The sequence below is a fragment of the Cynocephalus volans genome, chromosome 6 (assembly GCF_027409185.1).
Source record: "Cynocephalus volans isolate mCynVol1 chromosome 6, mCynVol1.pri, whole genome shotgun sequence".
Classification (NCBI taxonomy): Eukaryota; Metazoa; Chordata; class Mammalia; order Dermoptera; family Cynocephalidae; genus Cynocephalus; species Cynocephalus volans.
In genome coordinates, this window is record NC_084465.1 from 149,639,057 (window position 1) to 149,657,180 (window position 18,124).

Below are 18,124 nucleotides of genomic sequence, written 5' to 3' on the forward strand. Positions count from 1 at the left end.
TCTTTCCCCAAGTCCCCTCCTCTCAGAGTGCTTTCCCTCTGTGGTCAGTTGCTCAAGCAAAATACCTTGAAGTTGTCCTTAACTCTTCTCTTTCTCATGTACCTTACATCTCTACTACATAACCAAGTTTTAATGGGTCCCTTTAAAATATAAACAGAATCCAACCACTTCTCACTACCATCTTTGTTGCTGTTATGGCCTCTCACTTGGATTATTGGCAATTAGCTTCCTAATTGGGGTCCCCCTGCAGCCTATTCTGAATACCAAAGCCAGAGTGAGCCTCTTCAGATCACGTCACTCCTCTGTTCCAAACTCCTTTCTTTCTCAAGCAGAGGAAAAGCCAAAGTCCATAAAATCATCACCAGGTTCTCTACCAGCTGGCTCCCATTACTGACCTTCGCCTACCCCTGCTATTCTATGTTCCCCTCCACTCCAGCCACACTGCTGTCCTTTTAGCACACTATGCACACTCCCACCTCAGGATCTTTGTATGTTTTGTCTGGCTGGAATGCTTTTCCTTAATTCTAAGTCTCTGATCAAATGTAACCACCTTTGAGCCTTTCTTTGACCACCCTACTCAAAACTGCAATCTCCAGCCCACCCTGGCACTGCTTTTTCCCTTCCTTTACTTCTCTTTCCAGTACTAATCAAAACACATTTTAAAATCTATTTATTTACTTATTTAGTTTTTCTCCCCCAATAAGATTATAAACTCCATGAGGGCAAGGATTTTTTTTTTTTTTTTTTTTTTTTGCTGTCGTAGGACCTAAAATAGTCCCAGGCATTGTAGTCATTCAGTAAATAATTGTTGAAAAAAATGAACTTATTAGTCATAACTCCCCATTTCCATCCCATTCTGACCCCCCCCCCCCCCCCCCTTAATGAATGACTATAATTAAAGTCACACAAAAGTTCTTGGGTTGAAAATAAAAGCAAAAGACCACTACACATTAGTTTGTCAACATGTAATGCCCTGGGTTTATTTTGTGAGAACTCTATCACAATTTTTCCAGGTGGGATTAAAAACTTTAAGGATAATGTATGCCATTGGACTGGGCATTCAGACTTCGGTACTGACAAAGCACTAGTAGTAGTCTGTTAAGTACCATTCTCTTCACAGAAGAGAGGTCAAATATTTCCAAAGGAAGGCACCCGATATTTGTGGTTCTGGCCTTGCAGCCTTCTGGAGAATCTTAAAAGGAAAAAAGCTGGCTGGCTGTTTTTAGAAACTGGAATGATGATACACGTACAGCAATTACTGCATTCTTCTCCCTTATATCCTTTTTGTAAGAACAAGTAAAGAATGAAGTCTTTAAAACAATTCGACAATAAAAAAAGTACATTTTTTGTGTGTGTGCTAAAAAAAAGGGCAAGACAACATAAACTCCAGTTGTAAGGACTCCATTTGCATACTTGATTTAACACTTTTTGGTGTGGAAGGAAATGGGACTACTGGGCTGTTTGTAGAGCAGCAACATAACATTAGTGCTTTAAGTACCAGAAACCACCCACAGCTTTGTGGGTAAGTGGGGATGGGAGGATTCAAGAGACTTCATTTTTAGCTTGTTACTTGTCCTAATGGTAGTAGACCAGGAAGATCCCCATTTAACAGTACATTCCCCATTTTTTAAAAAACTGATGCCTTTTTTTTTTTTTTTGTAAAGTTCTGTATGTATGTCACCATTTTTTTTCACATGATACACAGAAAACTCAAGGACCCAGAGGGGAACCAAGTTATGTTATACCATTTACAAAATACCAAGGAGTCCACAGCTACCTAACACATTTACTACAGCACAGGAACCAATGAAGGTACAGTGTACAAAAAACTGTAAACACGGCACAATAAATAGATAAAACAGCAGGTTCCGCACCATGCACATGATGTGATGACACTTCATCTCTATACAATCTCACATCTCACACTCTTTGTTGCAATTTATTTCCCTCCCACCCTCCCACCCCCAAGTGCAAAGCATCACAAATGAACATTTCTGTATTCAAGTAACATATATACAAGGGTATTACAAATATGCAGTATTGTACAGATAATTGCTGTATTCTTAATTTACAGATGTTGATTTTTTCCTATTAACAGTAAGAAAAGAAATATTGAAGCATGAGAGATGAGCATTGCTGTCAAGTCCCCACAGCTGCCACAGAAACGCATGTGCTGCATTCCATCATCCCTTGCATTCAAAATGCTACTGATGCATAGCACCTAATCAAGTCCCCAGGCTGCAGTTCCACTCCTGAGGAAGCTACGTCACCTCCATTGCTACTGTATTGTCTGCTATGTTGTTCAGTGCTGGCTTTTCCGATTCATGATTTTCCCTGTTGAAATAAAGTTGAATCAATTACTTATCTGCAACATACAAATTTAGCAAAAAAAGACTATCTTCCCAATAAAAAGTTTAATTACTTTTAATAACAGGAAGAAGTTTGACTCTTTTGGGACAAGACAGCAAGTAGAAGAATATAAATCTTTATAATTTATTATCAGGAATATACAATCAGAAATCAGACTAATGTTGACTATAAATTCCATGCTCAACTATATTACCGACAAAATTGTAGCAGCACCCAAGCAACCTAGATGTGAAAAACAAATAAAGAATTCCCAAGTTTTAGTAATTGTAGTTTCAATTCCCTCCTCTACTAAACCTGTCATGAGTTTAAGAAAAGGAACAAATATGACCGAGGTTCATGTCAGGATGTTAAGTTCTAATACATGGAGTTCAGTAGGATGGCTACTGAGAGACTAATTAGAATGCCAGCATATTAGTTATTCTATCCCATAGATTGCTGGGTGACTTTTGAGAAGGCCATAGGCCATTAACTTCTCTAGATCTCAGTTATCTCATCTTAAAAACAAAGGGACAAATGATATAAAAGTTCCATACACTGCACATATTCCATGGTTATACAATTCTATAGCACTATAAATCATGATATGACTTTTAATCATAAAAACAATAAAAATTATGATATATGTCAGAAATATAGGTACTGATTAGCTACGACCAGACCCAGGATAATAATAAGAATGGATTGGTATTGAGCAGACAATGACTAGTACAAGTTTGGAAGCAGACAGGGATGCATGGGTTTGGAAACTAAAGGCTACAATCTTTTGCTACAAACCCTGATCTTTTCTCTTTCCTTTTCTCAGTCACTACTGGCTGAAAAAAGTCTAAATATCAGTCTGGCATTCAAGGTGTTCCACAGTCTAGTCTCCTCCTGTCATTCTAATTTCAACTACTAACCTTCCCAGACCCCTAGAAAAACAAGTTTACTTGTTAAACTCTGAATACTTGTATTTCCCCAACTGTGTATTTTCACTTAGCCTACTCCACCAGCCTGAAGTGCTCTTTTTCTTTCTCTTCTTTGCCCAAACAAATTACCCCAGACCAAATATGATCTTATTTGTAGAACAGTCCCATCGTGAAGATTTCTCCTTATACTGAAATTACAGCCATCATCTGTATAATTAATTTGACAAGCATATAATGTCTATATATAATTGTCTTCTAGACCAATTTTAACCTATTATCATAGTTAACGTTATTTAACTTTCCTACTTTTATGCTTCCAACTAAACTAAAAATGCTTTTCTCTTTTTTTCTCCCATAGTATACTATTAATATTTAAAACATAATAGAGCCTGAGCAAAAACTCTAAACTATGGAAACCTGAGAAGACAAGTTAGCATAAGAAGTAATGGTTTTATTAAAAATTGACCTAACATAAATACTGTAAATCTTTACCTTATTTACATTATTAAGAACAGCTTAACATACTAGTGATGGTGGTGGTGGTGGTGGGGTCTATCAATTCTGTTTACTCAAGAGGCTGTGTAAGAAATCATTAAGAAACATTCTAAAGAGAACTCCTTCCATCCAAAGGTGGAAGAAAAACAAGATCATTATTAGCTACTATTATACTAAGGGATGTCCAAATCATATATGTGATACTCACTATGTCATTAGTTTAAATTCTCAATTAATGCGTACTGAATTACAACATTCATCTTTTAGTTCTTGAGTAAATAAGGAATCAATTCTCATTTTTAATGTACAAAAGGAAAATAGCAGAAAATACAAAGAAACAGGTAAAGAGCAATGCCAGAGGTCTTAAGTTAAATCTCATATTTTAAAAACATTTTAGGTTTAAAATAACTACTCACCTTGGAACTGAATCTACAGAGGATGAAGACGGAACCTTGGAAACTTGACAGTTTGCTGCGGCAGCCAGCTTTAAGGCAGATGATGGAACAGCACTTAAAGTCCTAGGTATATGTCGTGCACTTATTGGGGCAATAGAGTTTACAGTGGCAACTGATGAAGGTACAGTTAATCGAATGTTGTTCCCAATCAGAACCTGAGTTGTTGCAGAATTGGCAGCAGTTACTTGATGACTCAGTGCACTGTGGGAACTTGAAGTCTGTGTAATATTTGAAGGCTGTAACAAAGTTGAACCTGCTGTTGATGGACTTGTATGTACAAGTGCTGTTGGTGTAGTACTACTGAGGTGTAAGCCCTTGTATACTCCTAGAGAGAAAAAGAAAGAGGCATCTAAACATAATGTATAACTTTGCTGTTTGTATTACAGATACATGTTATAAATATAATCAAAACAATTTAAGTGCCTTTATCCTTACCTGAGGCTGGAAGGACGCCATTCACCCCAATTCCAAGCACCACATCATCCTTCATCTTGAATCCCATCAGTTGTTCTGATGTCACCAAAGCAGAAGCAGCAAATTGAGCACTAGCAGAATCCAAAGTCTTAGAAACAAAACCCTAAAAAGAAAATACAAAAGCAATTTAATCAGTATCACTTAATTTCATATTAATATTAAAGCTACACAGAAAGGTATACCAAAATCAGCTTGGATATAAACAAAAATGGCAAACCACTGAAATCATTTCTTTTGATAGTGATCAATGAGGAAGGATAAGTAATTTTCTAAAAATCAAGCGTTATGAATTTTGATCTTCATATATGACAATATGCAAGGGTACTTCAAAAAAGTTCATAGAAAGATTTGTATTATCTTTTAATTCTATTTTTCCATGAACTCTTTGAAGTACACTCATATAGTAAGTTCAAGTCAGTTACCAAAATAAGCCTTCTATAATGAGGAAACAGCAAGCCTCCAAGATAAAATGTTGGAAAGAAACATGGTAATAAAACATTTCAGTGATTTGCAAGGCATATAATTTGCAATTCAAGTGCATATAATGAACAAATGAATATGTAAACTTCTTGCACCTAACTTACACACACACACACACACACAACCAAAGGCACCTTTGGGACAGTAAGATAACGATTCCTTTAGAAATGAAAGTAACAAAATGTCACATGATAATTTAACCTAAAAATTCAGAGGCTCCTCGAATTTGTAAAAATTAATTTTTCGCACAAGATGCTTACAAACTCAAATTTCAGGCTTTAAGCCCTAAATGTGTTTAAATGGCAAGCACTTATCATGCTTTAGGTTTAAAAGTGATCTCTTTCAACGGTAAAAATGTTACTTTGGTATAATTTTAAAAAGTCTTAATAATTAAAATGCCCAAGATAATGAACTGGGTGGGGTTTTGTATAAAAGTGGTACATTAACGGACTACAGGTCAGACTCAAAGATTATGTCTCCATCTCATTTAACTATGCTTTTTAGTTTTACTTTTTAAAATAGGGAGCAGAGGCAACAGCTTCCATACTCACCTGTAATGTTCTTTCTAAACCCTGTACATTCAGGCGAAAGCCACTTTTCTGCTGGTTAGATGCAAGGTTCTATGACAACAGTTGGTAATTAGAGATGAACTCTGGTGGGAAACAATGAGGGATAATCATAAGACAGACAAATCCCTCACCTGTGAAGTGTTGGTGGAGGAATTACTATTTGCTTGCTGTTGCTGAATTTGTGCAAGCTGCTGTTTCTGCATTAGTGCCAGTTGCTGTTGATGTTGCTGGTATTGTTCGGCTGTAAATGCTGAACATAAAATGAGGAAATTCTTTATAAAAATGCACAGATATCATGTACATCTTACAATACTAAAACAAATTCAGCATTTAAAAAATTTGTGCAAAATTAAAGCATTTGACAAATGTTCATGATCTTGCTAAAGATCACTTCCAAATGAAAATTTCAGCATTTCTGCTATCACATTTAACAAGAGTGACTTAACTTTAAAGAAAAAGAATATTAAACTTCTTGAATTAAACCTAGGAAAGAGAACTCACTTCCCAAGTTTCAACACCATTATTTTCGTAAAGCTGTGACACTTGTGCTAGACAGTGTAGAAAGGTAGTATCAGCTTTTTTAATATACAGATTTGGAATTCAACTTTGCACTGAGCTTGAGAAGAAATATGATAATTACCACTTGGTTTCTATTTTATCCATATTACCTTCCCAATGCATTCAGATCACGATCCCTAACAGTTCTGTGTATAAATACTAACTCTTCTACGTATTTTCTAGTCTTAGTCATTACAAAAATTTCCTTTATATGAAAAATAAGGTTGTTATTTTATTAAAAAAAAAAAAAGAGAGAGAGAGAACCCATCCTTTAAGTTTAACAGGAAGACAAGAAGCTCCAATGTTAATGTTAATTAATTCTCCCCACCCAATTAACCCACCTGGAAAAAATCCAGTCAATAAGAACGGAGTTGTTTATGTTGATTTACTGTACAGAATGATGTCTGAGGAAAGACACTGTGTTATGCTACTTATGTTTGTCTATGGAGAGCTCAGTTCTAAAAAAAACAAACAAAAAAATGTTCATTTATTACCCCCCCAAAAAGTGTGTGCAGTTTTTAAAAAGGAAACCTTTTTCTTTTTTTCTCTGCTTTTTTGCCAATTAAAAAAAGGAAGGAAAAAAAAAAAAAAAAGCACATACAATCACAATACATCTGACTTTTAAGGCTTCTTTAAGAAGCCTGTGATGTCTGCGTAAGAATTATTTTAAAGTAAAAAAAGGGTTATCATGCATCCCTGGTTACCAGGGAATCTATAAATCATGCAAATTTCCTCAATCTGAAGTTTAATGTTTTCAAAGTACTGTCACCTAATTTGCTGCTATTGTTTAACTACAGTTTGATAACTTAGAATATCACTTCAAGTTTTATAATTTTCACTTATAACTCATGAAGAAACTTTCTCTATCCTCCAGGACACTGCTCCTGCCTGGTACAACTAGACAATGCTTAGGTACAAATTCCACCATATTTCAAATAAATCAAAAAATCATATTCAAGAAAACCTCATAAGTTATTAGCATTTACCCAGGTTCTTATGCGTGAGCTGTACTAAATTCCTGGGCTACAAGGGCAAAAAAGTAATTACTTGTTGGAAAAATTCTACTATTGATTTTCATATTTTGTGCGTGTGTCACAAATTTAGTTGATATCTGACATTCCTTTTCCTACTATGTTTGTAATCCACAGATCTAAAATCTACAGGGAAGACTTTTACTGACATTACTCTTAGAATGATCCCTAAATAACAGAAATGTGCTGCATCAAAACTTGAAGAAAATCTACAGAAAATAATTCTGCCCTGAAAAAATGTTCATAATTAAATCCATAAAAAATAATTGTCTAAACCAAAACATTCTTAGTTTATTAGATACTTTTACCAATCTATTTTTGAGATTTATACTTTAATTTCCTAAGTTTGAATGTATTGCCTAAGCCTTGATTTTTCTAGCAGGGATTGGTCAGTAAATAAAAAACAAAAAACAGACCACTTCAGGTCATTACATATCTAGAAAAACTATAATTTAGCATTTACTAAGACCTCCATTTATATAAATGGAAGCATTCTTTTGTAGAATTTTGCCAGTGTTTGTGATAATTAAAAACTTAGCAATAATTAATTGGAAATCAATTTGAATAAAATTTCAAATATTTTTGCCCGATTTAACATCTTAATCCTGGGTCTCTGAGGGTCTTGTGAATTTCACTTTTTTTAACTGTTAACTTCTTTCTAATACAGACTTAGAAATAAAAATGCAACCGACATTTCAGATCACTAATTACTCAACATTTCTGATTACTATATTACACTTTGTTAGCCTAGATATCACTATACTCTAGAGTCTATTAACATTTTCCTTAGATATTTTTGGTAAATGATCTAGAAGAAATACACAGAGCAGCACATAAGCTGGAAGTGGTGGTTATAAAAACCACAGTTCCAGGTCCAGGGATAAGAAACCTTAACTTTTTTAGTCTATCATAACTAGCTGAGTATTCCTGGACAAGTTATTTAAACTTCTGGACTTAGTATCTTCATCTAAAATGTGAAAGTGATTAAATTAGGTGATCATTAGGCCCCTTTTCAACTATAAGATTTTATATTTCTTCTGAGAAATAAAATTCCAGTCCAAATGAAGGGTGTGTGAATAAGTAGAAAAGCTTGAACAAAGATAAGGAAGTAAATTTGGGCAAATACAATCTGAAATGGGTTTACATTATTATTTATATGGAAAACTGAGAAGTCCTCAGGTCTCGATATTATTATAAGGCAAAAGTCTAACCAAAGGCTAAATGAAAATAAAACAAAAATGACCCTAAATCTCTATAAATGGATTGAGATATCAAGGTAGAAAGTTTTTAGGTTGTATGTCTACCTCCAGATATAGTGTAGTAGTAGTAAAATTTGTCATTCATACAAAGATGGGCAAAATGGTTATTGTGGACAGATGAACAAATTTAGAATCAGAACCATTTCACAGAACCCCCCAAAATTTGAGATCAGGAAGAACCCTTGGTGATTTCCTCCTACAACCTCATACTAGAGATGAAGAAACTTCTGTCTGAGGTCACACAGATTAGTAGTGGAAGTAAAAAAAAAAACCCCAAATCGATGAGATTTTAAATTTAAAAATAGACAAAATTCTGGTTTAGATTTAATGAAATAATTAAACTTTTTATGTACCAACAGTATCAATGAAGTGCTTAAGAAAACCTCATACGTACAGCATCTGACAAACAAGATTTTCTATAGGGGAGAAAAGTCATGTGAAGGATATGATTAACAGCCGAGAATATTTAACTGAGAATGGAGCTAGGGAAGAAAGCATGACACCACTTTCAATATTTGCAGGACACTATGATGCTGGAGAATGAGCAAACATACTTGGTATGCTGCCAAGGGCAAAACAGAAATCTGTGGTTTACATTTAATGAGGCAGCGTTTGGTTCAAAATATGTACAAACTCTCTAATCAAGATCCCCAAATGTAGAATAACTTAATCTATAAAGTTGGTGAATTTACCCTCACTAGAAATGCTTAGGCACAAGTAAAAATCTATCTTTGTTTTGATAGCTTCTAACTAACCAATTCTCTGGGGTAGGAATTTAGATGAAATAATCTAATACTCAGGAGTCCACTTCTTATACAGGGAAACCAAGGTGCGGTGTGCCACACCTGGAATAAACTATACTTCAGGCTGTAGCCTAGTCTCACTCGAGTAGCTGGAGCAGATCAACTGAAACAATCAAAGGAATAGGGGTGGGAAGGGTGACAAGCATTTAGGAAAAAATAAACAATATAAAAATTCAGCCAGGGAAGTTGGAGTCTAAATCACCAAAATATATATTTTGTTAAAAAACAAGAAAAAACAAACAAACGAAAAAAAAAAAAAAAAAAAAAAAAAAACACCCAAATGTCTATTTTAAAAGACAACCCTGAATTAAAAATTTCTTTGAGTGGTACACTATTTTAATATAGGAAAAACGGTAACTTTCAACTTCAGGTAGTTTATTTAAAGTATGATCCCCTATTTATAGTGAGCTTGAATTGACAGGGTTTATGAGCCCTTATCGGCCATCTAGAAATCTAATTTGAAAACCAAAGTTTGTTATAATTCACATGGTGGCAAACTATGACCAGACCCAAACTCATCTAGTTGCAAATGACTTAAAACATGAGATTATTTGTAGTCAAATACATCTCTTAGTGTGAATATTCTTGCACTTCACCATACAACTGTAGAACTATTAATGTATTTCACTACAGGTGCTACTCCAGACTCTGCTATGAATGTTATGTGATAAATCCACTTTCTACAGTAAAAATATTCTGAATTTTGAAACACATCTGAATAAAGATTAAGGTCCTACAGATTTACAAAATCTAATGAAATATCCAGTGCTCAAATCTAGAGTTCCTTTTCACAGTAAGATTAAAATTTTGTTACAAACTAAACTATACTAAGATAACTCAAACACATGCAAATGAATACTTAATCACTGACCAAACACAAAATTTTCAAAGGTGCTTCTGTGGATTTAAAAATACATTAGAAAACTGTATTTGGACACTGTCCAAATCACATATTAACTAAAGATTATTAAAAATAAAGTTTATCGTTAAGTACTAAAACCTAGTCCTAGAAATTCTAAATATGCAGATAGTATGTACTGCCAAGTTCTTCAATACTGTGTTATTCTGCTACACAGTATCCAGAGGACCATGCACTCAATACCTGACTAATAATAAGGCTGCCTCTAACACCTGACTAATTAGGCTACTTGTTTTGTTACTCAACTATCCAAAGTGGCCAAGACTGGGAAACCAGAAAAGAAGATTCTGAGCAGTTGAAACAGAGTTGGTGTGTTAAAGCTCATGTACTTAAAAATGAAGAGTCCTGATATCTCATTTAGAACTTCTTATGTAAAAATGAGAGTAAATAGGCCCTTATAAGATGATTATTTAGGAAAGGGAAAACCAGCCCAGAGGGCATCACTATGTCACAGCAGAAGTATAGATACTAATATTTATAGCAAAGACTGAATAATCAAAAATGGTTAAATTATAACCCACATACTTGGCTTAAGCAGCAGGAAAGTGTATCAACTGACTCATACCTCACATGATTAATTTCTAAAATCAGTATAGTCAAAATTAAGCCTCAAAAATTCCTTTAGAGAGTACCCTGATGGAGACTTTTCTCTTTCAATAAGCCCAGCACAGTCAGTGTTTCCTCTGGCATCAGACTAAGTCAGAGTCTCTTTGGTTAGGCACCAGATAAAGTAGTTTGTTTTGTATGTGGGGGCCATGCTGTATGAAAACAAAATTTTTATCTTTTAAACTACAATTACACTGAGTGAGTTGAGACGGTTTACCTACGAATGAAGTAGCAATGAAGGCACTGACAGGGTAAGGGGAACAGAAGATTCACTTCTTCCATTCTGGGCCCGTTCTGGAGAATACATTCTTTTGGTAGAACTGTATTTAGAATACTGTGTAACATTTGAACTGCTAAATTTTCCTTGTTTTGCCAGGGACCTACAGTTGAATTCACTTAAGTTAAATGCACATGCAATATGACTGCCCTGTAATATACTTTATAGTGCACAAACAGAAAAAGCTTTAGGTCTCTGGGAATATTCACAAATATGAAAGAATAGTGTTACACCCTATAGTAGTTTGCAAGCATCTATTCTTGAAGTATACAGGAAGATCTAGCAAAATTTAAGGGAAAATTTTAAACAATTAAGTACAACAGGCAAAAATAGATAAGCCCATTTCTTTAAAAAAAAAAAAAAGTTGTATTACTTATATGGGGGAAGAAATGATTAAGAAAAATTACAAGATTACTACAGCTTTTTTTTTTTTTTAAATTAAACTTTTGGTAATGTTCACCTTTTAATATTCTTTGGCAAACACAAATCCAGTAAGTTTTACAATTGATATTGATAAGCCTACTTAAGTAGTATAGCAAAACAATTTACATAAAAAAGATAATTATTAAACCCTTAGGATAGTTATACACTTAAACGTCTCTATTTTAAGGGGTAGAGAAGAACATGCCTATTTTCTCTGAGGAAGTCTCAAAGAATTTTGTACATTATAAAAAGCTTAATTATCAGGGAAAACTATTATAAGTTTACACTTTCAAAGTCTCTACACTCACACTATAGTTAAGTCTTTCTTCATATTGAAAAGTTCTTTGATTTTTAAGACTATAAAAAAGCAGAGAGAAACTGGCTTTTGGTGATAAAGATGCTAAAATTAATAGAATTATAAATAATGTGTTAGGCCTCAGAATAACTTTATCTTCCAGTTGATTTCTGAAATGTGATTATTTTTCTCATGAGCTGAAAGACTTCCACTGCATTGAAGTACTTTTTTTTTTAGCCACCAAGTAAATTAGTTTATGGAACATTTTCTGGAAGTTTTTAAGAATAAGAGCAAATTTTCTTATTTATGAGGTGGATTAACTATAACCCTACCAGGTAATTAGAAAAAACAGAATAAATATATAACAGACTTTTCAAAATCTATATTTAAATTAGCTTTACAAAAATGTGTTGTACGTAATTTTAACAGTGAATTTCTATAATCTGTATATGTCAAATAATGCAGACTTATACTTTTTTAAAAATAGAAAGCTAAGATTATAGGAATATTTTAAGTAGAAAGCAGCTATTTTAGACACATTTCACAATGTAACTATAGTAATAAAGTAAATATTGTCTGAAAATATTTCCAAGAGTATTAAAATAACCCTTTAATTTAAATGTTTTCTGAAAAATTAGTTTCTTATAAATTATTATGAATTATTGTGTCAGCATACAAGGTTATGCATAGCTACTGACTTGCTGGTCTCTACATTTTAGCAGACTAGGTAAAAGACTAGAGAAGTGTCAATTTAGGGTCTATTTTCTTTTCCTATTACTTAAAAACATAATTGATGAATCTTGTGGTTCACGAACTGCATCCAGGAAACAAATGTTACAAATTAAATAGTAATAAACCACCTTTTGAACATGGGCATGTTTAAATGAAGACAAACTCCTATAGCAACAAAATTCAAATAAATACTTAGACCTAGGTCTTTTTTAAAAAAACTGTTATGAAAGAAATGAAATTTTAGCTATAAATCTGAGACCACATATGCAAAAAAAAAAAAAAAAAAAATGGATGAACCCAACATTTCTATAGAAATGTACATCATAACTAATAAACATACCAAAGTGTGCTGAACCACTGCTACTTTTACTTTGCGTAGAGGTACTGCATGTCTGGGTCCCAGGTTGTGCTGTTCCTGTTCGATTTATACTCCTATATAATTTTCTACAGGAGACTTCATCATTGTCACTGTCATGTAGGGATGGTGTCCGAGGCCTAAAATGCCGCCATCTACATGATTTGATATTGACTAGTATCTGACTGAGGTCTTTAGACAAAGATGTGTCCGAGGTATTTGTTTCTGAGGTATTGGCAAACTGATTGACTGGAGAATGTTGTGGTGAGGAAAGCATTTCCAAATCCAGATGGCGAAACATACTGTCATAGTCTGAATGAGCTCTGTCCAGTAAGACCCTATTAAAAACAAGACAGGAAACATATATTTAAAGTAGCTATTCAAAGATTACAGAAAGAGGTTTTTCTTTCTCTCCCCAACTCCCAAAAAGCCAACTCATACTGAATATTTAAAATCTATAAAATTGATTGTTTCAGAATTTGGCTCTTTACAAGCTAAAAGCACAATTTATGATAAAAGTTCTTTCTTCAAAGATTTTCACTTACATTATAAAGCATGAAAACATACACTTTGTAAAATGTTGCTGACATATTTGTTTGTATTTACATAAAAACTTCATTCTTTTTTGGGGGGGAGAAGGGAAGGGAGGAGAAAAACAGTAAAAGACGTGATATTTTATAATATTTAAGATTTCTTACAGACAAAATATGAGACCCACTACTCTAAAGGATATATTTTTATGTTATCTGTGTAAACTTTATAAATGATGACATCTCAAAATGCTAACATTGATTAATTCTAGTATAATAGAATAAAATATAGCCAACATATAGAATTTTCACTACTACTGATGTCAACATAGTGATGGGAAAAAAGGGATTAAATAAAATGTATTTTAGTGCCCAAATAATTCTGTTTAAGTGATAAAAACTGCAATTAAGAATTAAAATGAAAGAAATCTATACATAAGCTATTAATTTATCATAAATTACACCCTTGGGTTTCTTCCTGAAAGCACCTTGATACCATTATCTGTTTTGCCTTTTGATTTTTTTCCACATTCCACATTAACATCTTTCCTTTTCCTTGCAATTCTTTTCCTCCCCCCACACAAACAACTTCTTACATAAAGGCATTCAGAGCATGCAGGAGTTCTATCAGGTTTAAACAAAGGAAGTACAATTAGATTCTGACTAACTGGGATGTCAAGATCAGGTCATGAATGGACCTTTTTCATTGATGAGTTAAACAACCCATTATAGTAGTTAATGTGACAATTCGTGGCCTATTTAATACCTTTTCCCAATATCTCCCAGAATTCCTGAAATAATTTTTTGTAATTTCTTTAACTTAATACAGTGTGTGCAATCACGATTTACACTTGTCTTCATCTGTTGCCTCTTCTCAGAATTCTATCCCTTGATAATTTATCTGAAGTTTTCAATGTTGGGGAGAAAAGCAGATCCATTAAGACCTGTTAAGAGTTAGGCATTAAAAGCTATGATTGTGTAAGAACCAGATAGCAAAGTGGCAAAAATATTTCAGTCAACAAATCAGTTAAGAACAGCAAATTGGAACTTACTGAGCTGTAGAGAAGGATTATCCCATTTTACTTTTTACTTTTTTGGTGCCTGACCAGTACAGGGATTGAACCTTGGACCTTTGTGTTATCAGCACCACACTCTAACCAACCAGCTAACTGGCCAGCCCCTCACTTTAAACTTTAGACTCAATTACCCTACTGTCTACAATATCCCTATGCAAGAAATACAGAAATACCTTACCTTCCACCACGCCCAACCCGTCTTCGTGCAAATCCAACACACTTTTGGGGTACGGTGAGAGTAGTTAAGCAGTATCTATATCGCGAATCCCCTAATCCTCCATCTTTAGGACTAGTCCAAGGCCAGTTGCCAGTTTGGTCTAAGTGGGGCTTAAAAAAAATATGAATTACTTTATTTTTTCAGCTTAAGGTAAACAGTTTGTTATTTACAAAGAAAGTCTGAAACTTACAGCATAGTACTGACAGCCTGCTTTCCTACGGAAAGCAAAAGGACCATCGGGGTCATTCTCTTCCTCAGCTTCTGAAGAGCCAGACAAAACCTTTACATAAAATAAATGAAGTAGGTCAAACATGTGACTTCCTACATTCCTCCTCTATATTCAGGTAAATATATATTCTTATATTTACCTGGGAGAGAGGTTCTTCGTCTGAGCTGGGAAAGTCATACTGATTTAAATCTTTAGCATTAAAGACTGGCAGTGCAGCAGGACTCGTCTGTTGAGGAGTAGCAGCAGCAGACGATGGTAAGACTTTGGGCTTCTTTTCATATTTCCGTTTCGGTCGGATAAGATCAGCTTTATCTTGCTGCAACAAAGCCATGAATTAATTATAGACTAGAAATCATGTTCAACAAAACTGCAGTTTTTTGAGAAATTTAAAAAAAAAGTTTATTGCTATAATCAAGGCATTAATAATCATAAGAGATACAAAACTCTTATATTTGGCCATATTATATTATAAAGACTTAGAGAAGTTAGCCTCTGTGAAAGCATGAATTTGTTCTACAAACTAAACGTAATCCTATAAACTATTCTGTTTCCATTAAACTAAAAGGAGAGAACAGAGGTTCTCAAGCTTCTGAATTCCTATAACTGCAATTAGTATTTACTGCTGGCTCCTCCACTTCAATATTTTAAATACAAATTCTAGGAGAAGATAAAAGGAAAAATGATATGAAATACTTACTCTCAAGAAATAGCAAATCAATACAGAAAAAATAATGAAAATGATTTTAGGGCCGAGCCCGTGGCGCACTTGGTAGAGTGCTGCACTGGGAGCGCGGCGACGCTCCCGCCGCGGGTTCGGATCCTACATAGAACTGACCGGTGCACTCACTGGCTGAGTGCCGGTCACGAAATGACGACAAAAAAAAAAAAAAAAAAAAAAAAGATTTTACATACACAGAAAGCAATTAACATAGTGGAAAATAAAGTTATGAAAGTTATAAAAATAAAATAGTAAGGATTTGCTAGCTGGCCAATGAAGGCTTTCTGGACTGATGAACTTCGAGCAGTTTTAGAGAATAAAAATATGAAATCATTAAATGCGAAGCACAAGAATAAAATGCAGAAGCAAGAGGAACATAGCACATGTTAAAAATATATATGGCAGATGATGGCAAAGATTAGAAGTATGAATTTGATGTGGAGGCAATAGGTAAGAAAGATCAGGAGCAAAAATTAAATTTACTGAGAAGAAAAAGACCACAGCAAGTATCTTGCTTATGTAAATATGCAAAGTATTTATGTTATAGGTTATGGCACTGTGATTTTTCTGGGAAACGTTACCTATTAAACTAATAGGTATATGTCCACAATTTCTACTGTTGCATCGACAGGACAGTCTTGAATCAAAAGCTGGTTACGGCAACACCAAACATCATTTAAAACTTAGTATCAATAATCAGCTAGAACTGTGCTTTTAAGACTGCATTATTACCTACTATTTTTCTTACACGTGCAATTCAAAAGCTTGAGCTTATTCAATAAAGTTTGGGATCCAATTACTTAAACTACAATAAAAAATTATCAAGATAACAGAAACAGCCCCATTACTGATTCTCATTAAAGAAAAGCACTTTCAAGTGTCAGGGCCTACATTTCTGGCACATAGAATAGGACAATTGAAAGAGCTTAATCTTGAAATATAAAAGCTGAAGGATAACACTGAAGTAGTCTACAAAGTCATGTAGGGTTCACACAGGGAAAAACCCTATTAAATCTTAAAGGCACATTTAGAACTAATAAATTATAAATGCAGAACGTAAAATTTAGATAAATACAAAATTTAAATGTGTCTATGGATGATATATTTATATGAACAAAGGAAACATTATTTTGGAGTATAACCCTTTCTAGATTATCAAAGAGAATAACTCTTTATTCTCCTGTCCACCCTCCCCAACACTTTCTTTAAATCAAAATGTCCATGTTTCCTCACAGTGGTCCCTGGCATTCCTCTAAATGACAGAAAACGAAGTCCAGGCTGGGGAAATGATTTACTCTAACTGATATGGCAAGTTGTACATTCAGGTTTGAATGTCTGTGTCACCACAATTAAAAAATAGCAGAAACACAGTATTAAACAACAAGGGAGAGATAACAAAATTGATGGCAGACTCACCTACTCCCCAAATTGAACTGGTATGGTGGGTTTTAAGTTTCATTATAAATTTCATACAAAAAATACACAAAATACTTTTTCTCCTCAGATGCACATTTTTCAAGATGGTACCACCTTCCTTTATTTCCCTCAATTTCTCTTCACTAATTTTATTTCCCATCACCAATTTTATTCTTTACATATTGTGATAGTATTTGGCTAAATTGTCAAATATTTCCATTTCTTAACCATTATCTGTAGAACAAACTATTAAAAAGAGAGACCTGAATTCCCTCATATTCTTCCTTCCATTTACACACATGTATGTCCACAAAGATAAGATAAACTCATCACACCAGGAAGGATTCCATGTCCTTCTCCCTCAAACTCCATATTTTGTTTGAATTATTTCAACACATCATAATTCTACAACTAGTAGCATATTCCTATTATCAGATTTAGTAACAAAATCTTCCTTGTATAACACAAGGAAATAACAAAAATGAAAAAAAATTTTAATTATAAATTTCTGCTTTTCTTCATAATATGCCATAATCATTAAAGTTTTACAGCATGGTAGGGTTTATATGTATTTTTCTTTTTTAATCTCATTCTCATAATAAAATACCACCCTATTATCAGATACAATTATTATAAAAACTTGAATCACCTTATTAACTTTAAACTCCTTCACATCCATTGCTTCCTGATGTTTACATTGACTGCTATTAGTAATAGGGATGATGGGGATGGCATAAGTAGGTTTCATTGGCTGTCTCTGTGCCATAACCTCAGACATGATCTCTCCATTATAGTCACCCAAATTATACCTGAAATTATAAAAAGAAAGTTTAAAATTGTACATATTCAAGAAATTCAACATAATGTTTTGATATAGGTAGATAGTGCAAAATTATTACCACAATCAAGCTAATTAACATATTTATCATCTC

General features: G+C 33.8%; 1 protein-coding gene across 3 annotated transcripts in view; it reads right to left on the bottom strand.

The window, feature by feature from the left end:
- Nucleotides 1–1,967: 1,967 nt before the first annotated feature.
- EPC1 (enhancer of polycomb homolog 1) overlaps nucleotides 1,968–18,124 on the bottom strand; it is a 91,364-nt gene continuing 75,207 nt past the window's right edge. For 2 of the 3 annotated variants that reach the window (XM_063100066.1, XM_063100063.1), the window contains exons 6-15: nucleotides 17,842–18,001; nucleotides 15,198–15,374; nucleotides 15,020–15,109; nucleotides 14,791–14,939; nucleotides 12,992–13,344; nucleotides 5,880–5,998; nucleotides 5,731–5,799; nucleotides 4,661–4,802; nucleotides 4,187–4,550; nucleotides 1,968–2,334 (exon numbers count right to left, since the gene is read on the bottom strand). In XM_063100066.1, the coding sequence (XP_062956136.1) occupies nucleotides 2,262–2,334; nucleotides 4,187–4,550; nucleotides 4,661–4,802; nucleotides 5,731–5,799; nucleotides 5,880–5,998; nucleotides 12,992–13,344; nucleotides 14,791–14,939; nucleotides 15,020–15,109; nucleotides 15,198–15,374; nucleotides 17,842–18,001 (1,696 nt within the window). In that variant the 3' untranslated portion in view covers nucleotides 1,968–2,261. The remainder of the gene's footprint in view (nucleotides 2,335–4,186; nucleotides 4,551–4,660; nucleotides 4,803–5,730; nucleotides 5,800–5,879; nucleotides 5,999–12,991; nucleotides 13,345–14,790; nucleotides 14,940–15,019; nucleotides 15,110–15,197; nucleotides 15,375–17,841; nucleotides 18,002–18,124) is intronic. The other variant, XM_063100064.1, reaches the window with a different exon arrangement.